The 22,541-nt window shown below is 34.3% G+C and overlaps 1 protein-coding gene across 1 annotated transcript in view; it reads right to left on the bottom strand.

Annotated features, from left to right (window-relative positions):
• The window catches only part of LRPPRC (leucine rich pentatricopeptide repeat containing), a 109,306-nt gene that overhangs the window by 30,989 nt on the left and 55,776 nt on the right, over positions 1-22,541 (bottom strand). Inside the window, exons 21-27 of the mRNA XM_003822643.6 lie at positions 21,889-22,019; positions 21,106-21,191; positions 19,461-19,668; positions 10,535-10,659; positions 9,969-10,075; positions 1,700-1,768; positions 874-964 (exon numbers count right to left, since the gene is read on the bottom strand). Coding sequence (XP_003822691.4) covers positions 874-964; positions 1,700-1,768; positions 9,969-10,075; positions 10,535-10,659; positions 19,461-19,668; positions 21,106-21,191; positions 21,889-22,019 — 817 coding nt within the window. The remainder of the gene's footprint in view (positions 1-873; positions 965-1,699; positions 1,769-9,968; positions 10,076-10,534; positions 10,660-19,460; positions 19,669-21,105; positions 21,192-21,888; positions 22,020-22,541) is intronic.

Raw genomic sequence — 22,541 nt, 5'->3', positions numbered from 1 at the left:
GAACAATAAATCTAGATAAATATCCATGAAACAAATAGGGAAAGGTCACTGGCTGTTCTAAGTGTTATTCCTCTCTACCGAAATATCCTAAAAGAAACTGTAAAGCTCCAAATGTGTACACTGGTATAAAAGTACTAGAGCATTGTTTGAAAAGAGAGATCAAAAGTTTCAGAAATGTCAAATACAAATACTAAGATTTCAGCCTCAAAAAACAGTTAAGGATGTGAATGAAGATTAAGGCACAAAAATGAATAACGTAGTGTTGTTTTAGAAATGGAAAATGGAAATCTATTCACAAACCCAGTAATAGGAGATGATAGGCTGAATAAATTTTAGTATATCTATGTAGTATATAAGTTATTTGTAGGTGATTAAATATAGAAAAATGTTTGTAATATATAGCTGACTCAAAAATATATAATGACATTTAAAAAACTGTTTAACAATGAGTTTGTATATAGATATGCAAGATATGTATCTTTTTGCAAAAAGAAAAAAATCTCTACTTACATGAATGTGTTGGTGGTTACCTATTTATAAAAGTGACCAATAAATTTACCTGAAGGTTTAAATAAAAAGAACAGAAAGACCGTTCTTACCTCAAAAAGTCCTATTAAATTCTGTGGTTCTGATGAAGGTTTTCATACTTTCTCATTATTGCAGTAAGAATGTCAGAAATTATGAAGACATACAGTGTCTGGTGCTACGATATAACATTCTGTGATAAAATTCAATCTAGCCTCTGCTTGAGCCTCTGTTGAATGAAAACTGCCTTCTGACAATCCCTGGAGCTCCCTCAAAACCAAATAGTCCTTTCCTGCCACTGCCTTCAACAGAATAAATGAAAACGTGAAGAATAGTTAAATCACTTACTATACAGTTTTAGCAGATTGTAGTACATCTGGTCTCTATCACATTCAAATAGCTTCTGTGTCAGCTCCACTAATTTTTCCAGAGTTTCAACCTTCAAAGTAAGATTAAGAGATAGATCTACCTTGTGTAAAGGATGTATTTTATAGTTAACAAATAGCAGTGGAATAATCTTTCAAATTAGCTTTACCAAAAGTGCAGTTTAACTTCATTTCAAAAGTTAATGGGCTGAGCACAACAATATGAATGAACTTAATGCCACTGAACTGTATACTTATACAAGGTTAAATCATAAATCTTACATTATACTTATTTTACCACAATTTTAAAAAAATTTGGAGTCAAGAACACAACATGAATAACTAATTCAAAGATATCTGGGTGGGAGAACTCAATGAGTGTATCGTACGTTAACAAAAATACTTCCCCCTCCAAACTTTACACTCTTCTTGCCCTGTGGTTTTTACTTGGCATGATGCAAACAGGTACCTGCACCAGAGGAGGGCAAGCAGAAATTCCAGAGCTCTGGGAAGCAACTCCTTCTTCCACTAAGGACTAATGCAGGCTTAAAGTGCCAAGGACATTAGGTCAGCCTGCTCCAACCAACTAGTTAAAGATAATATCATCAGGGCCCAGGTTAACAGTTTAGGGTTTCTACTGCACCTCAGGAATAAGAAATAAGCCATTGCTTATCTGGCAAATGATCAAGATAAACACTGCTTCCACAATGCCCTGTCTCTCGAAGTCCCCAAATGTTCATGTGATACAGAGGACCCTTGCCTTCTACTCACAGTTTTAGGTGATTGAGACATCTGAATCAAATACAAACCTGATTATTTGCAACACATCTGTCACAAAACCACTGAAGCCTTGCAGATCGAGCTCTAATCCCTGGAGTCTGTAAAATAAAATAATCACATAGCACCCAAGGTAAGGCTTCGGCTGAATATTATTTTTTTCCTCAAAGACAGTTTCTTTTCTTATGAATTTGCTGCCAAATATATATACTAAACTTATATACTAAACTATATATACTAGTATACAATCTATATACTAAATTTATACTATAACTCATACGAACTATAATTAACCCCATAGTTATCAAAGACCTTTAAGTAAGAGTAGAACAGAGCATAAAACACAAACTATGCTTAACCTGTGCCTAGAAGACGCCGATTATTTCCAAATGCTGCACTGCACGTCAAAGTTCATTCCATAAATCTTTAATTAATAAAATGGTTATACTGTCTTTAGTTCAAAAATAAGCGATAAACTAGAAAATGTCAAATAAAAAGTGTGTGTCAACATTCACATGCATGTGCTCTTATTTTTAATTTATTTTTTTTTAGACAGAGTCTCAATGGCATGATCTTGGCTCACTGCAACCTCCGCCTCATGGGTTCAAGTAATTCTCCTGCCTCAGCCTCCCAAGTAGTTAGGATTACAGGTGTGTGCCACCACACCTGGCTAATTTTTGTATTTTTAGTAGAGACGGGTTGCACCATGCTGGCCAGGCTGGTCTCGAACTCCTAGCCTCAAGTGATCTGCCCACCTCAGCGTCCCAAAGTGCTGGGATTACAGGCATGGGCCACCACACCTGACTGCACGTGCTCTTTCTCATTTACACACTCTCTCTTGAACACACACACACTTACTTTATTCCAATAGACTCAGGAGACAAAAATTATCAATGTTACACAAAATAACAATTGTCACAATAATAAACCATTGGCTTTCGTTTTTAAAAGAAAATGCTTTGCGAACTTCACAGTGATAAAAGTACTCTAATGACTTTTGCCTAGCACCTAAAACTAAATGTTTAAAGAACAAAACAAGCTAAGTACTTTAAAATTGGTTTATAGTCTCAGTTCATTTAAACAACTGAGACATATGTTATATCCTCAATTAGAAATTACTATCGTTTGGTCAATAAGTCTGGCTTCAAAGCACTTAGTTTACAATTTTGGATACTGGAATAAAAGACAAACCATTTCAACATAATTCCAAGGATTTGTCACTCTATAGTATTTTCATCATCTGCAAGAGGGCTTCACCATTAAATACTACATTTCAATCACAGCATTATGGTAAGAAAACTACATACTCATTAGCCCTGGCTGCTCCAGTCTAGAGGAGGTATCTTTACTGCTTTCTCTGCTCACTTCTGTTGATCAAACCAGGTATCCCTTGAATCTAATCTCTTATTTATAAGTCCTCATTATTTTTAATTTTAAAAAATAACATTGTACAACGTTAAATTAAGAACTGAAGTGGAAACTAACATCTTGCAGCTTTGGTGGGATGACAGAAAAATTGGTAGACTAGAAGTTGGATAGCTTGTTCTCATTTCCTATAGCCACTTTTTGGGATACAAGAAATCAATGATGAATAAATTAGTCATTGAAATACAGTCTCAAATACTATTAATATCTACACTCAGGCACAATTTCTTCTCAAGGATTTTTCTTACGTTATTTGTTTTGTTTCACACGCGTAATACTGAAAATGAAACCAATGTCAATATATACTAAAAGCCCTTGAAAAACTATGAAATAATCCTCTTCAGAACACGGCAAAATGCAACAGCTACGTTCACTTACAACTTTCAATATTATTGCTGATCCAAATGCCAACAATCTAAACAGCACAACTTTTATGACATACTCTTTCTGTTTGTGGCTGATTAATCTGCCCGTCTTTGGCAGGACAGCTGATTTATATGGCAGATCTTCCCATGTTTCATTTTGAAATTGAGAACTGTTTTCATATATAAATCTCAATCATCAAAAGAACATCTAGGTCAGATTAACTAAATCTCCTAGGCTGCTGTAATGTCAAGATTTCTGGCTTATCTCTTAACATCTTATTGAATTTTAAACACTGCAAGTTGAAAGCAGAAATAGAAAATGTAATAAAAACATAGAGAAGAATAGAATTCTAATTGGGATGTTAAACATAACATGAAAAACAGTTAATGTTAATTAAACTCATATTTAGTTCTTTCTGTGTTGCTACATACAATCTATCTAATGAATACTGAGGATACAATAAGTATTTTTATAGAAACAATTGCATGTTTGTTTCCACCTGAGCTACTGTGCTTCAAACCACAACTTTCTGCAGTTGCAATTCACTACTAGGTTTACTTGTATAGGGGAAAAAAAAGTAATCCAAAGTCAAAAATAACTGTCATTACTTTAATTTCATTACAACACTCTGATGTAAATTTACCATAAAAAGCTTATCATAAGCTTCTATGTATACTAGTAAAAATAGATATCCAATAATTATTACCTGTTAGGTAAAAAGAAATGAAAGTTTTTCTACTGCATTTCAAACTCTGTCTCAAGGAAGATTATCCTGAATTTAACTCAAATAGAAATTTTCACCTGTTCTGATTTTTCTTGCCACTACTGCTGGAGATGTCAAATGAAAGCAACAACAAAAACCGCCCGCCCTAGCCTCATGTCCCCTAGTTAACATAGTAGGAGGAAAAATCATGTGCACAAGGGCTTTAAAGAAGGGACAGACAAAGACAAGAATGCTGGAGAAGGTGGTATGCACCTGTAGTCCCAGCTACTCGGGAGACTGAAATAGGAGAACTGCTTGAGGCCAGGAGTTCAAGGCTGCGGTGTGTTATGATTGCACCTGTGAACAGCCAATGCACTCCAGTCTGGGCAACACAGTGTGACCCCATCTCTTAAAAAAAAAGAAAACAACATCCCCACCCCAACCCAAGTACTGTCCAAGTACAACTGACCCTTGAACAATACAGGGGTTAGAGTATGACCATCTGTGCAGTCAAAAATCCACATATAACTTTTAATTTCCCAAAGACTGAACTACTAATAGCCCACTGTTGACTGGAAGTCTTAGCAATAGCAAATAGTCGATTAACACATATTCTGTATGTTACATGTATTAAATACTATATCCTTATAATAAAGTAAGCTACAACAAGAAAATGTTGAGGAAATCGTAAGAAAGAGAAAATACATTTACAGTACTGTATTTTTTGATACCGTAAGTTTATGACATCTTTTTACAAGATGAATTTCTATCTGAAATGGCAGGCAACCAGAACTGCAGACCTCAATCTACAGTACATATCAAGCAATTCATCCTTTTCTTGAAATGTCACAACTTTACTTCTTAGAAGCACTTCCAGCATCACTAGTGATACTGTGTATGGATGTCATGGTGTTATTCAAAATAATTACAGTAATACAATAAGTACTATAGGGAATTTTATGTACTTATGACTAGTACTTCGTTACTTCTGTTTACATTTCTCTCAGCTGTGAATGGCAGCATGTATAGTCTATGTGTGTGTGTAAGTTTTGATAAATGTTAACTTTTAATAATAGATTTGTATACGTTTTATGGTAGCAAATAAGATAGACTAGAATCTGCCTATATTTTAAGCATTCATGACATACCTTTTTCTTAATTTTTTTCAGTATTTCTAGGCTATGCAGTTCATCTGTGAGTTTTTTCAAATCTCCAAAAACTTTTCCAGTATATTTACTGAAGAAAAACCTACATGTAAGTGGACCTACACAATCCAAACCTATGTTGTTCAAGGATCAACTATATTTATCCCCATAGCTAGCACAGAACAAGGGAGCAAAAAAGGTCTCATGGTACTATTAAGTCTTTTAGCATTTGTCCTTTTCTCTAAAATTTTCCAAGATAGACTTGAAGACCATGTATAATAAGGAGGAAAATATGGCTGAGCAAGTCCAATTAACAAACTATCATGAACTAAAAAATTATCCACTTGACCAGGTGTTATAGGAGATACTAAACTAACTCACAAAAGGGGGTATATATTTACATGAGAACTGACATATCCTGAAATTTTGGAGGACAAGACAAAACAAAAACAAACAAACAAACAAACAAACCCTAGCTCTAAAATCCACTGTCTGTGTATACGATCCACGCTGGCTTATTAAGGAAGGCAAATGGGATAAAAATTCCTGAATCAGATCTGGAAAGGAACAAAAGGAAGAGTAACAAAGACTGGGAGATCACTGGAATCCAAACTTTTGGTCTTAAATCAAAAGCCATCAAAAGAGAGTTTTTCCCCCACTGAGAAGAGATCAAAATGTACTCCGGCTGCACCGTGATGGAAAGGCAAAACAGCAGACAGGGAGAGAGGGAAAAGTCAAGAAAGAGGAATTCCAGAGAAAGGGTAAGTTATTTTCGACAGTTCAGATATTGAGGGGTCATGAGATCATGGACGTAGGATGGTACAGAGGAACCAACAGAAAACAGAAACTCAGGGCCTGGTTTCAAATTCCGTAACTACTATAACGTTGAGTATCCCTTATCCAAAACGCTTGGGACCAGAAGCGTTCCAGATTTCAGATTTTTCTGACTTTTGGAATATCTGTATTATTTACTGGTTGAACATCCCAAATTCGAAAATCCAAAATCTTGTAAGCATTATTTTTAATGGCCACATCATTCCATTTCATAAACAAACTGGAGTTCATTTGCGCCCTTTCTCCTTTGAGAAAAACTTTCACTGTTACAGGTAATAATCATAATTTATATCTTTACCTACTTTGGTTTTCAGATGATTTACTTAGGATCATTTCTTAAAAGTGGGTCAAATGTCATTACCATTTTGAAAGCCCCTGATACATAAAGACAGTAATGTTGTTATGTCTTTAAGGATGGGACCTCCTTTATGGTTCCTGGTAGCAGAGCCAGAACTAAAACTCAGGGTTCGTGAGTTCTAGTCCAATACTCCTATTGCTAGAAATTATGGTAAAAGAAGGTACTTCTCTGTAAACAAACAAACAGAAAAATGACTTCATTCTTTTAGTCTATGACCTTTTCAGGTACTTCATTTACCTCCCAGGAAGACAGTGTTGCAGACCATACAAATAAAGTATCACTTTTTGGGTTACTCATTCTTTTTTTTCCAAGACCAGACATTAAATCCAGGGAAAGATTATATATACAAGCAAAAAAGTTAAATAATGTATGAAACGTTACCATATTAAAGGTTTCTATCAAGAAATATATTATTTAATTTAACTCTTAGCCCTTTGAGTAGTTCTGCAATCACTTACTAAATGCCTGTCATGTGCCAGGCACTGCTAGGTTCTCAGAACCAACACAAAGATGAGAAAAAAGTTCTGCTTTAAACTTAGCATTTCTTATTCTAACCTCTTTCCTTGGGTTTGATTCCCAAGAGTTCTTAAGACAGCCTACAGAGGATGTATCTGCAGAAGAGACAAAAGGGTTGACCTCTACACAGTAAAGAATGGAATGGCATAGAGAAGGAAGGGAATCAAACTAGCATTTATTAAATGTCTGATAATGTACCAGACAATCCAGATGTCATTTTATTAGTGTTATCTAATAAGAGTTCTGAGAGGCAGAAGAACGATAAAGGGAGGAACCTCTTTGCTGCCTCAGGGCCCTCACACAGGCAGTTCCTTCTGCCTGGAATGCTTTTGTCTCTACTCTAAGTGCAGACGCACAATTCATCTTTTAATTCTCACCCTAAACATTGCTACACTCAAAATTAAGGTAATGGTGGTGGATTTTTACGACACTTTACTCAGTCATCTCAAATGCTATGTAAATGACGGATAGAGACCTGAGTTAACAGAAAATAGGGTGAATTAACATAGGTACAAGATAAATGAAGCTCTTAGATCTGATACAGTATCTCCTGTCATGAACCCTTAAAGGTGGCATTGGCAGATTTCTTCATCTGAAACCTCCAGAATGAAGCTCTTTAGCAAAGGTGACTGATAGCATTTGCATGGCTTCCCAGTTGGACCAGTTTCCCCTTCCCTCCTTCCTTTCCTTCTCAGTCTTTCTCCCTTCCCTTCATTCTAGTCGAAGAGATAGACCTTTAAAAAGACAATCTACAGAATGTAGTAACTGCTATAAGATGAAGTGTTGTAGAAAGGACTTTTTTCAGACTAGGTCTTTCTGAGGATTGCTTGTGCCCAGGAGATCAAGGCTGCAGTAAGCTAAGCCACCACTGTACTACAGCCTGGCTAACAAAGCAAGACCCTGTCTCAAAAAAAAAAAAAAAGACTGGAGACTGTCAAATATACTACATATAACACATGATACATGTATGCCAATTCATCTTAAAAACAAACAAAAAAACAGGTGATATTTACACATTGAACCTTGCTTATATCTTTCTTCATTTAATGAGCTTATGACTGGTTTATCTAATTATTTCCACAATGCTTCAAATACACAGCAGCTCTGTAAATTCAACCATAGTGAATCTACCCAATGATAAGACACTATTGCTTTTTTTGGGAATGATAAAAATGTTGCTCATGACTTGTAGTATTCTTTCTGTAAAGCTATTCTTCACCCTTTAAAAAATTTTGTACACACCTACTACGAAAATTCTGTCATCAGCAGACAGCCATTCCTAAATATGGTTGTACTCTGGCAAAGCTCTAAGTAATTAAGAGGCAGTCTTCTCTTGCCTATTCATGTGGCAAACATGTACCTTATGCTGAACATCATATTTTGAATTATGTGAGGTAAAGAAGACAACACAATGCCTACCTTTAAGGGGCAAAGGGAATTAATATTATTGATCACTTACCATAATCCAGGAAACATGCAAGCTGCTTTACATACATTATGTGATTGAATCTTAAAGACAGATATTATGTTCTCTTTTATACATGAGGAAGCTTAGAAAGGTTTAATAACTTGTCCATTATCACATAAGCAGGTAGATGGCAAAACAAGAAATCACTCTTCTGCCTCTGGCTCTATTACACCTTACTACACAAAGACAGGCACATGCATTCCTCCTGCACAACCTCTCAGAGCTGAGCTTCATTTCCGCTCTGATCAGTGACCTGCTAATACTGACACTGTACCTACAGAGGAGCAGAACTCAATAGCCAGACAGCTCTTCTCACGTTTGGATTCACTGTACTTTCAGAAGCGAATGTGGAAGAAAAATTATACCATTTTCTAGAAAATGTAAATGAACCACTTAAGCTACAGAAGCGCCTGTCCAAGATAGCACGATAGCATGCCCCACTGTCCGCTGACAAGTGGGCAGATTGAATCATAAAATGGAAAGAGAAGAAAGTTCTGAATTGATTTCACAGTCCTCCTTTTCTATACTACACCGTTCTCTTCTTCAAAAAACATCAGGAGGAAAAAAATACAGTTTTCTGGGTTGTGTGCCTATATTTTCAGTTTCATGATAAGCAGTCATCGATACACAAATAAAGAGGTCAAACACCACTTTTGCATCCTGTCCCCTGTATATTTTTGGAAAACGACATTGACTAAAAGCGAAGTATAATCTGAGAAAACCCATGCTTACTGATGTATTTATAAGTTAACAGTTTTAATCACATGAAATAATTTTTCTTAAGGCAATGGGTCCATCTTCTGCGGAATGTTTTGTTTTCTTAGTGGACACAGAATTGTTTAATAGTGAAATTAATCACAATTTGGACAGACTTTATAGTTGGCCCTTGACTTATCAATTCCACTAAGCAAAATTTAGTAAAGCCTAGATAAAATATACTAATCCTACATAGGCCAGGTTTGTCACCTACCATTTCCCATAAGCTGCTTACCATAGTGGAAAAAAAAAGAAGAAGAAAATTTAAATTAAATGCCAAACAGTTGCAGACAGCACTTGTTTGGCTGATTAACTTGTAGACAAGCATTACAAATAAATCTTGAGCATGGTCTGCAGCAAATTAAATTCCACTGCTTTTAAGAACAAAGAATTCTTTGGCAAAGAGGATTAGCAACTTTACACCCAGGAAGGCCAGTTTAATTTAATTGTTCCACAATCCAAGATTTAATATGCAAATATCATTTTGATATATAATAGTGAATTTAACAAAGTGAGGAAACAAATTTAATATACAACCAGACTGCCTTTTCTGAACTGTAATTATATACAATAAAGAAGCTGGCCGAGATCCCCCTCCTCCAACATTACTGGGATTGAATTCTATTAACATGAATCAGAACAAGTGTAATTAAAGGTTAAAATTTTTAAATGTATTCTAATTAAGAGTCTAAATAGCTCTACAATTAGAACACTGTAGTTAAAATCACACCTCAATGATCTTCTTGGCCTCTTTGTAATTTCCTGTTTGTAGGAAGGCAAAGAAGAGATCATAGAGCATCACCATTTCACCTTGTTCTTGGCTCACAAAGTCCATTGCTAGGTAGGAGAGAAAAAAATATATATATTAGGAGAAAAAAAAAAACCCAGAAAAACAGTATCATATGAAGTTCCAGACAAATACAAGAAAAATTTATTTTAAAAACAAATATTAAGAATAACTTAAAGAATATAGCTATATCGACTAATTAAGTACCTAACAGAGTAGCTTCAAAGAGAACTAGTGAGGATAAGGGTAAAAAAAATCTTCATAAAGGCAGATCACCAAGAATTAGAACACAAAAATAACAGACATTTTTTCAAAATGAACAGTTACTAAAATCAAGAACATGTATAATATTGGAAATCTACCTGATATTTTTCTTTTAGATTTCACAAGTATAAAGAAAGTTTATCTGAATGTGCTGGCCTTCTGCTGGTTTCTCTTAACAATACACTAAGATTAAATCAGCAAGAAGGGAAAAAAAAACTACATTAAGATATTAGAAAGGGACTCACCTTTCTGAATTAGATCAGTCTCGCCATTCTCTACCAGTTTACACAAGACATCATGAATCCTTGGTAATACTTTATACTTTTCATAGCAGTCAATGGCGACCTCAAGAGCAGTAGATAGGTCGCCCCTTAGAAACAAAAAAATTAGCAATGAATAAAATAAATCGAATTCAGCTTAGTCTCTTAGTACTACTTTAGAGAGATGTTTAATGACCAGTTAATATGTAAACAACTGAGCTTTACTTAAGGTAGAAAACCACAAAGCTAAAATGGGGGAAAAAAAGAAACAATCTTTATATATAAGTAAATGTTCAGAATACATACATCATCAGCAATCCACTATTTACCCTGCTTCATCTTTTATTATTTCGTGTGTTAAAGGGTACTTTATAAAAAAGTCCAAATAGATTAAGGCATTCTCTGATTTTATTGTAAATTCTGACTTTATGTAGAAAGTTGCTGTAAGAATGTATTACTTCTGAAAGCAAGGACTACCGTCAAATACTTTTTTCCAATCACTTACGTGCCTTTAACAATTGTATCTCAATAATTTCAGATTTGGTAAACGTTATTAAATGTCCACCAATAGCTAATAAGGAATTTTCAAGAACTTTTTCATCTTTATCATAATATTTTTTGTACTGCCACCTTACTAGCCAAGTAGGAAATAACCTCAAGTTTCATATATATGGGAACTTACTATTATGAAAACTAGGATATTCGTGTTGGTCAGTGAATTCTAGAAGAATTCTAAATACTTTTTTCATTAAAGGGTAAGCTTTTAAAAATTATTTCCAATTACAAAGTCAAGCCTTCTTTTATGTGAGAAATTAAAATAAAAAGACACTGTCATTAAATCAGTTTCTTAAACAACAGTGTGGTACTATATTCTTTGGGGCCTTCAGAAGTATTTTCCCCCCATAAAAGGACAATTTGCTTTCAATTTACTTTAACCCTTTCTTTATTAAAAGTTTTTTGTAATTTCTCTCTTACCATACTGAAATAAAATTCACAGGTAATATAAAAAAAATAAAAAAAAATAAAAGGACAATGTTAGTATGAGAAATATTTAAGACCTTGCAAGACCAGGTGCGGTGGCTCACGCCTGTAATCCCAGCACTTTGGGAGGCCAAGGAGGGCGGATCACCTGAGGTGGAAAAACCCCATCTCTATTAAAAATATAAAATTAGCCGGGCGTGATGGCGCATGCCTGTAATCCCAGCTACTCGGGGGGCTGAGGAGGGAGAATCCCTTGAACCCGGGAGGTGGAGGTTGCAGTGAGCTGAGATCGTGCCATTGCACTCCAGCCTGGGCAACAAAAGTGAAACTCTGTTTCAAAAAAAAAAAAGAAATCCCTTGGAAGAACTATAGAGATTATATGATCCAATTCTACTTGCCACCCCCTTTTACTTTCAAAGAAATAATGAAACTGGGGCATCTAGAGACTGGCTGATTTGACTAAGGCTACCAGGTAAACAGAGGAAGGTACCAGGCAAGCAAGTCACTGGACTTCCCATTGTCAGTTCGGTACATCTAATTACACATTATGCTTTATTAAAAGCACTGGTATTTGAATAATGTAATAAAGTGGTGCAATTTGGAATAAGAAATTAACGATTTATGAAAAGAGAGTATGAAAGCTATTTTAAAAAGAGGCATGGTTAGAGACATGGCTCCAAGTACAACTAGTGACAATTAGTGAAAATCTTTGTAGAGAATATAAATTTCTCATACACATAACAGTTTTCAAAACCAGAAAGTCCTTTTATACTTTCTGTTAAAGCCTTCACATTTTTGCCTATTATACAAATGTTACATTGCCCTAAGTTGAATTACTATTTTATCAAGATCTGATTTTAAGCTGTACTAAAAAAGTAAAAGACAAGGAAGAAATGTTAGTTTTATTGCAATAATAGTGACACAGTGAAAACGAGCCTATCCTGATGGAACTCTTACCTTATCCCCTTACTATAAGCCCTGTTTACAGTGCATCTTCTGGCACCCCACAGAGTCATTTGAATTTTTGTCATTTGGGGTGAAGACTAAATTACAGGTTAATTTCAAACTGCAAGTAGATGTTGCAGGCTGGATTACTGTCATAGAAGAGAAATGGTACAGTAGCTACCATATATGATATAAAGCTTTATATAATCAGTATTTTCCCTTACTTCAGACACAGGTTCGCTTATTGCCTTTCTATAACTCTGCTTAACGAAAAACTACTAAAACATTTTTTAAGAGCAAAGCTAACACACATACGATTTTTTTTTAAGTGGCATGATTTGCTTTTCCAGATCAATTCCCAAACTAGAATAGTATTGTCTCAATTGTATTTCCCCCTACATTAGGTCAAAGCTATCAATAAATGAATGAATAATTGTTCTGTCAATCAAAGCGACACGTTAATAGTCTTTGGTCTCCAAATATATGCTTCTGAAGATTATACATGTTCAGAACAACAACAGAAAAGACAAGAATAGCAAAATGGAAATAATTCATATATTTGTTAGTAATTTTAAGAACCAATGTTACTGCTCTTAGGATGCCAACAAAATGAATTAGAAATTTATAATGAAATACCTCATACAAAGTGTACTGGAGATAAAAACAAAGTAAATGACTAGTCAGTTCTTCAGTCCCTATTATCTAATTCGGACTTGTGGTTGGATCATGTCATTTTAAAAGACAAAAATTTACATTCCCCACATAATTTATGTCACTATTAATCTTTCATAATAAAGCTTGAAAACTTAGGTGATGATGGAAATGAAAAATATGTTTAAAAGCACCTAAAATTTGCATTGCTATGAAGATAGCTATGTAGTCATAGGACTTTGGATTTCCATCCCAACTGATAAGAGTACTTATGCTACTCAGCTGTAGCAACGTGATACATTTCTAGAAGTGGTGATGAAAAGCAGATTATCACAACAGCTGAACTCAAGGACATTTGGGTTCCCTCCTAGTTCTAACAGGTTCTATGACTCTGTGCTTATTAGGTTCATCTAAAGTGTTTTGCACAAGCAGAGAAAATCATCAGGTGAAAATACCACTTTTATTAGGCAGGATGAAATCAGTAAGGGAAGCACAATATCAAAAGGAGAAAGGTAAAAATTGCTTTACAACCAAAATGTGGGACAACACATTACCGATCAGTCTACTTCTAGCTTCCGTGACCCAAAGTGATCTGTGAATTTCTTTGAGCACTAGAAATGATTTAAATCCTACTAAGAAATAACAATAATCCTCTGAAGAAATTAATGTTGACACATTAATTTTGCATTCAAAACTTTGAGCCCATGCTTGTATCAGCATATATGCATAATTCCTAAAGCTTCACATACAAATATTTAAAGGCTCACTCCTAATAAAAATTTAGTCAATGCTTTCACAAATGACACTAGAAGAAAATCAACTCTATAGCATACTATTACCCTTTATAAAAAAAAAAATCAAGACACCCCCCCTCAAAATTTCAATAGACTACATAATTTTCATGCATAAAACTACGTACACTAATAAAAAGTAAGCAATCATTTTAAAAAGCAGTATTTTGTTTGGTGCAAATTAAAAATATAAGCTTTACCAAAATTCTGTAAGTCTATGAAATAAAGGTAAAATTGAGGAAAAGATTCTGTAATTTTAAATTTTAAGAACATATATATGAGATAGGCTGGGTCCAGCAAGAAATTTGGAAACTTAAAATAGAGTTAAATTCATTAACTTGAATGGACTCACTTGGCCTGCATCAAAATTCATTCTAGAATCTAGAATTCACTTCTTAAGGGAACATGACTACAAAGAGTTACTACAAACTACAATTTTTTCATTATTACACGGAAGAACATCCAGAAAAATAAGCTTGAAGTTCTGATGGCAAATCTGATAGTACCACTCGTTTTGAGTCCTCATTCTGAAACTGAAGTATGCTATAACGTCACTGACAGAAAAACAAACACCATGTAGCACGTAAGTTTGCTGGACAGACATTTCTATGGGACATCCACCAATCATAAAACTATCTACTTTGAGATACCAAGAAACATGTACTCCTAAAACTCATATACATTCCTCAATACATATACCTGTAAAAATCATAAATGTATTTCATACAATCTGGAATTGTTAAAACAACCACGAGTGACAACTATCTATTTATCTATTAGTAGCTTTAAACTTAAGTCTCGTAATTTATACTAAGTAACTTTCTAATCCCAGAGAGTATACTTAAACAACAAAAGAAGGATGGCTGGGCGCGGTGGCTCACGCCTGTAATCCCAGCACTTTGGGAGGCTGAGGTGGGTGGATCACGCGGTCAGGAGATCGAGACCATCCTGGCTAACATGGTGAAACCCCGTCTCCACTAAAAATACAAAAAAAAAAAAAAAAAAAAATAGCTGGCGTGGCGGTGAGCACCTGTAGTCCCAGCTACTCGGGAGGCTGAGGCAGGAGAATGGCGTCAACCCAGGAGGCGGAGCTTGCAGTGAGCCAAGATCGTGCCACTGCACTCCAGCCTGGGAGACAGCGAGACTCCGTCTCAAAAAAATAAAAATAAAAATAAAAACAACAACAACAACAACAAAAAACAAAAGAAAGATGACAAATATTGATTTTTTTTATTTGGAATAAAGTACTTTAAACTTATACATTGTTAGTGAAGTGGCAATTTATGTAACAGGCTTCCTTACTGAAATGCGCTCAAATCTGAAATCACTACAGAAAAGAAGGGCTGTGGGGGGAGAAAAAAGTTTAAAAAAGAAAAAACAAACAAAAACCAAACTGAACTCCTTAAAAACAAACTATCTTACAAATCCTCAGCAGATGTTCAATATGGGAAGAAACCAATTCAAGAGAAACCATCATCTTCACAAAAATTGTTCTGTTAAGAGAACCAGCACTTGAAAGAGCTAAATGTTTTTTTTCTGTTCATCATCTGTAAATGAGGAATCTTCAAGGAGACTGGTGTTGCAATTACAACTAATCCTCCCCAAAAAATTAACTGTGTTGAAGGCTTTGTAATTTCCCTAGGTACAATTTAGCTGTCACTTACTTTAAAATTTACTCAAACATGCGTTCGGAACAGCACTAACTTCACATGTCAAGTGCTTTCCAGCCAATTGAGTCTAAACTGGAAGTCGGTGTTAAACAACTGAATGATTAGACAAGATAGCTCATTTCCCTGCTCTTTTGTTCAGAATAAAATGCTACATTTACATTATCAGGCTCAACAGGATTTTCTGACAGAGGCAGAAAAAACCCTACTGCACACTGTCCGTACTAAGCACATGAAGCCTGTCATTTACCAATCATCCTTCAAAAAGCAATAGCCATGAATGTAACTTAATTACGACCCAATGATCCTTGACGAAAAATCATCTTATCACTGTCCTGTCCCCCTAGGGCAAATGAACCACTTTTTGTCCTTTGGCACTGATGATGCTAAATTCTTAATTGCAATAATGGAGTAAAAGAGCCAAACCTCCTTAATTTCCTTTCAGCACATAAGGAGTTTTACTCTAGAAGGCAAGCATTCCCATAAATAATAAAAGTATCCAGTACAAATGAAGATGCTAAAATTGAAGGGGAGCATGTGTAACAGAATCATCAACATTTTAAAAAGCCTATTTCCCATTTATGTAACATATTAAAGTGTTACAGTGAGTTCCAAAAACATTGTTACAAGTTCATCTTAGAGAAATTGTGACCTTTATGAACTCAAGATTAATTCAGCAAGAATTCTGGGAGGATAGTATATATGAAGTTCATGACACACTTAAATGAAATGCATATGTACATATACAGATTATAACACAAACCAGCACAAAAAAAATCCTTAATGGAAAGCAGAAATTAAAGCTGCTTTGATCACTTGCACCAACATAATCCAGTTAAACAGCTTCAGTTATTTTTTAATGCATGCAATGAAACCAAAATGGATCAGGTATAAAACAAGTGAATCTGAAACTGCATCATACAAATTTTTATGCTTTAATATCTGATGGCCCAGACTTTATTAATTTCATTTCCTTGACCATAACATGAAGACTAATAAAAAACTCTTTTAACCTATTTTAAAGCATTTCTTTCTTCCTTAATGTGACGGATTGCTGTCATCTCCATGAATCAGGCATGATTTTAATAAGATAAAATACTTACAAAAGAAAATGTTTGAAATAATACTCATTTGGACTACATGTAAAATATGTGGCTTAGAGACTGTAATGTAATGTAAATGAAACATAAAAATTTTGTTCAACTGCAAATTTTTTTCCATTCAATGCAAGTATTTTCATTTTGATAATACAAAAGCAGGTTAGCTTACCAACTTCTTTATAATTTCCTAAATCTGTTATTGTTTTGGATTTCCCTTGGCAAATGAATAAAAACAGTGTATTTTTTCTATACCCATAAAGCTTTTTTACATTGTCTAAATAACACAAACTGACACAGTATTAATTTCTCCTGTGTTTTGTCCAATGCTGGAAAAGTCGGTTCAGAATTAAGATCCACTGAAACTTAAAGAGATTATCTTTCTAAGGAACTCAGTCTCATGGAACTGCTTCAGAATTACAACACGAAAGTGATATTCTCTTTAGAGCCTTTTACAGTGACATGCCAAAAAGATGTCTGCCTTTGAATGAAAGGGTGAAGATTTATGATGATGTTTCAAAATGTTTTTTATAATTTTATCACAAGTTTGAATAAATAAAGCTCATTTGCCAGATGAGCTCATACCTGCTGAGGTCAATTACATGATATTACTGAAGATTATACACATTTAATCAAATCGAATACACGTGGACTTTTTGGCAGGCTAGTGTGGTTAATCCTAGCACTTGTCATGATTCTGAATTAATTAGCTATCTTCCATCAGTTGGAGAAAACACAATTGAGAAAGAGTTTCAAAGTCAGGGTTTTACTCCAGGCATTTCCCCTGACTACGAATGTTTCTGCTGTTTTCTGTAATTTCATAAATATAAAATTTCCTTTATCTTTTTATTAGTCTCATGACACTGAAAGAGTCAATAGCCCTTTTTATTATGATAGATGAAACTGAAAGACCTCATCATGGAGACTGCATTAGCAAAGTAGTCTAAAAAAAAAAAAAACTAGGCAAATAAAAACAGAATTAAAATAAAATAAAAATAGACGATATACATATCTGAAAGTAGTAAAACACCAATAATGAAAAGACACTAATTTAGATTTCCTTAGCTCAATTAGCAGGGAGAGCCAAATTTGACTGAGACACAGAAATATCTGACTTCAGGATATAATCAGAAGCACAGAGGATGCTCTAGGTTAACATCTGAATTCCACACCGTTTCCATTTTCCCATGGGTAAGCTCTCCTTGGTTCATGAGCCCCATCTGCAGACCTCTTTCGGAAAGTTTTCAGGTCTCCTCTGTCTTCAAAGTATTTCTATTTGTAAGATACTTTTCTACGATGGCCTCATTTTCATTGTTAATTATTTTATTTTTGCCCGGTAGTGTAGGAGGGCCTAATTCTTCTGGGCACTGGGCCCATTTCTTTCAAATCCTTCTGTAGAGTTGCACATGCAATTTGCAGAAATGGGTCTTTTAAGCAATTGAAAAAAATTCTAATAGGAAGCATATTAATTATAGGATTTCTATATAAAGTTGGCTATGAATATGATAACTCAATAACACAGTCATTATTTGAATCACTATTTCTTTAAAAGGATGTAATGCTGAGACTGTAGAGGTTAAGATTTGACCAGTCATCTAACCCGGTAATTGTTTTTGATTGGATGGCAAAGGAATTATTTCATGTGTGCATGCATGTATACACACATTTTTTTAACAGTTAGTTAAAAGAGATGGTTTTTATTATACATTTAAAATTCAACACTAAATCATTTATTATATTCAATTAATTAAACTCTCTAATAAATAAAGAAAAACTACCAGAAATTTGGGGAAAACATGAGAACCGTTAAAATACATATTTTATTTTTCTCCTGGCATCAACAGGACAACATCCACACTACATCCACAGTGAGATATTTCTGTGTTTCAGTCAAATTCAGCTCTCCCTGTTAATTGAACTAAAGAAATCTAAATTAGTATCTTTTCATTTTCGGTGTTTTACTACTTTCAGATACGTATATCTTCTATTTTATTTTATTTTAATTATTATCTCCTATTTTTGTTTGCCTAGGGTTGTTTAAACTAATTTGCCAGTGCAGTCTCCATGTAATGCAGATTACAAACTATGTTAAGCTATGAAAAAGCTGACAAAGAAGATCTAGGAAATTTAAAAAGCAAAACAGAAAACAAAAACAAGTACAAAAGAAAAAGATGATAAATTATGCTTAGTCATCTTACTAAAATGTTTTATTCATTATAAAATAGACTGACTTTATGATTTACATTGCAAATAATGCCTTAAATTGAGCACCAACAAGAGCATTTCAAATGGAAAAATTAACAAACTCAGTAAATCTTGCCCTATCAGTAAAATTCATCTCCTACAACATTTATCAAAGCTAGAATAACTGTAATGGTATATGTATTTAAAATACCCTGTGAAGAAAAGGAGCACTGAAGATGCTTCAACACTTATTACCTGTTTGACACATACTCAAAAGCCCCAGAAGATCCTTTTTTCTTATATTTATTAATAACACTTATCAGGCTCAAAACTAGGAAAAACTAGATTCAATTTCAAGTGATCACATGCTCCTACAAAAAAGCACCAGGGACCATTCCATTGATATGTAAAGCCACAGGACCACAGGGCTGCTAGTGATTTTAAAGGTCACCTAGTTCATATTAGCCCTCTTACTCTGTGGTAAATGACCTCCAAGGCTTCCCCATCATGAGGGTATTTATAAAGTATAATCCGAAAATTATTAGACTCATTCTTTTAATGCCAACATTTAAAATTCAAAATTCAATTAACTTACTTTTCCAAGTGTACAGTGACCAATGGGAAACTTATGTTGGTGGATGGTTCTGCTAACCCTAGAGTCACGATGGCTTCATGCAACTGTTTTACTGTTTCAATTTCACCTCTTAAAGCTGCGCCATTTAGCATGTGGAAAAAGGACAAGGCTGTTGTATCTTTGATAAGAACATCCTTCTCTTTCATCTCCTTCAGAATGTTAATAGCATCTACAATGAAGTAACACAAAAGACCCTTAGGTAATTTCATGTAGGGAAAACAAACTGCTATTAAAACAGCATTTCAAGCCCAGCAGGAATGTAAATTCTAGTGTATAATGCCGATTTCAAGTTAATTACTACTTGCATTTCTAAACGAGACTACAATTATAAATCCACAATAGCATGGTTTTATCATTTCCCTGCAACTTTGACTACAAATTATAGATAGGGACTGTGTGCCCACTCTGTACCACATAACCCTGTATGGTCTGCCCTATAGCTGTAAGATCCTCCTAAATGGATGCTTTTATCGTTCAGAGCTAACATCTGCTAAATCACACCATTGTTTCTTCAGCAGATGGCTTGTCAGGAGGCCAGATAATAAAGATGTGTTTACACTGTATATACAGCCAGACTAATGGTCTGATACCGATAGGGCCTGTTTGCTATGTCGATACTAATTAGCCAAGCAGAGCCAATGAAAGCTTTCCAAAAGACTGCATGTTAATACATCAGATTCATTAAGCTTCATTAGGAAGGCAGAAACAAACATTTTAGGATATGGAATAAGTGCATTTTTATAATGTTGTTCTTAATTATTACACAGACAAAATGTTTTGACCACTTTACAAAAAGTGATTTTAAAAAAATAGGCTAATCCTTAGAAAGAGTTAGAAAGGCGTCCTAGGAAAAAATTCAATGTTCTAATAAATGATTTTCTCCATACATTTTTCCCTATAATAAAATTAAAACAATCTTTTCTGAAAATCAAAGGAAAAGAGGAAGGCTAAAAAGGAAATTTCAAAATAAAGCCAAATCAGAAAGTTAAGAAACAAGAAAATAGTATGAATGTATTATCAAGTGTAATTAATTTTATTAGGCTTAGCATTATCTCAACGAGAAAATTTGAGTATGCAAATCAGCTGTGTAATCAGCTATGCTTTTTCCATGAACCATTAAATAAAAACCTTAATTAAAATAAAAACTTTAAAGTATATATTTTGTTAATGTTATTAAAAAGTAAGGCAAAGACTACTGCAAAATTCAGGCGCATATATTAGGTTATGTTTATAGGTTTTACGTTTATAGGTTTTACGCTCAGCCTTCAGACCTTCTTAAGCAAAAACAAAGCCATTAGTGCAGGCACATAAGCAAATTGTGCCATAAGTCATGATCTTCAAACTCAATCCAAACAGCAATGCTAATAAAAACTAGCTGCAGAAATGCAAAAAGCACTGAGCTGTGCGAATGTAAATGACAAGCTTGCCAATCCATTAAAACTAATGGCCTACACTGTCCATGTAGCTCTGGTTGGATTCACATGCAAATTTGTATGCAAAGTGTTCAAGCACTTTGCAGGACATGATATCCATTAATATCAATTCACATGTTATTCCAGTGGCAAGATACTTGCATCACATACTTCCTTTATGTGCTGAGGCTTACCTTGGAGCTTGCCATGCTTTGCCAATACTCTTACAAGGCCTACATACTTGCCGGTGTCAAGGACAGCAGATGAATCTAAGCGGTCACTAAAAATTAAAGCCACATTTATATTGTTTTAAAAGTCAATTAACTGCTAAAAGAACAGCAACATCCATTTAATCACTTTTCAAAAGCTCATCAGAAGACCTGAACTAATGTTGGCCTCTACGCTTCAGTTAGGATTTCTTTTTGAAGCCATATACAAGTTCACACGAAATTATATTCAAAGTGACTAGTGAAGTAAAAGCCCAACACTACATATATATATTGCATCACTCCATCTGCAAAGGATACTTATGAAGAAACTCTTTGGCTTTAAGTGATTCTAACCTTCATCACGAATACTTGACATTTTTACTTGAAAAATCTAACAGGATAGGAAACCAAAGGTACCTGAGAAATGGATAGAATTTTATTTACACTACAATATAGAAAGGGAAATGTTACCAAGCCTCTTAAAACAGTTACTACCATCACCACTGTTGTGATGATATATAATCAATGGAAAAAAACCTTTGGTTCTAAGGACTAGAATGTCTTATTATACTTAAACAAAGACACCTTGCTGAACATAAGCCACAATTAACTAAAGAGCCGTATAATACGAAATTTCAAAAACATTGACAACAAAAGAATTTTTTAAAATGACATTATATAAGAGAGTAATATTCCATCTAGATAATCTATCAAGGTCTGTAGAGCAGAATAAATGTTGACAACTTGTTTCAGTGCCAGGGTACTCACAGTTCTTCTTTCAAGTTCAAGGCATCTTCTACTTTATCATGTCGACAGCATAAATTTATTAAAGCTGCATAGCCACCAGTAACCATGTCGGATTCATATTTTGCTTTCAATTCAAGGGCTTTTTGCATATTCTAAAATACAGCATAGATGTGAAAAAGAAGAAATCAGTGTGACGGTAAAAATGTCACATTTTTAGCTTTATTGTTCAGAGTTTAGAAAAAGTTAATAGTACTTTAAAAATAAATGGTTTCATGTTAACAACCTGACTCTGCCCCTTGGTATTTTTATTCACCTCTAAAAAGTGGGCAAGTCTTACACGTGTAGGGGTTAAAAGATGTGTTATCTGTAATATAAAATAGGCCATTATTTATGCCAAATTTGATGTTTTAGGCTTTGTGTATGGTATTATTTAAAAAAGACTTCCAGATTAAGTAATTCCCAAATCAAATCCTAATCACAGTCTAATTTCAGGATGCAGAAATATGTATCATTGAAAAGTTTCTCAGTCTAGTATAGTATCCAAGTAATATGAAGAAGTATTTTAGAATTTAACAGTAGCAGATTATAATCATAAAGTTAGTCATGATATTTTTTCCCTAAAACTACAAGTTTATGGCTCAATTATATTGAACTAGAAAGTGAAAAATAGTCTA

This window comes from Pan paniscus, chromosome 12 (genome assembly GCF_029289425.2).
Source record: "Pan paniscus chromosome 12, NHGRI_mPanPan1-v2.0_pri, whole genome shotgun sequence".
Classification (NCBI taxonomy): Eukaryota; Metazoa; Chordata; class Mammalia; order Primates; family Hominidae; genus Pan; species Pan paniscus.
The sequence above is the reverse complement of the archived record's forward strand: the minus strand, read 5'-3'. Positions and strand labels throughout refer to the sequence as shown.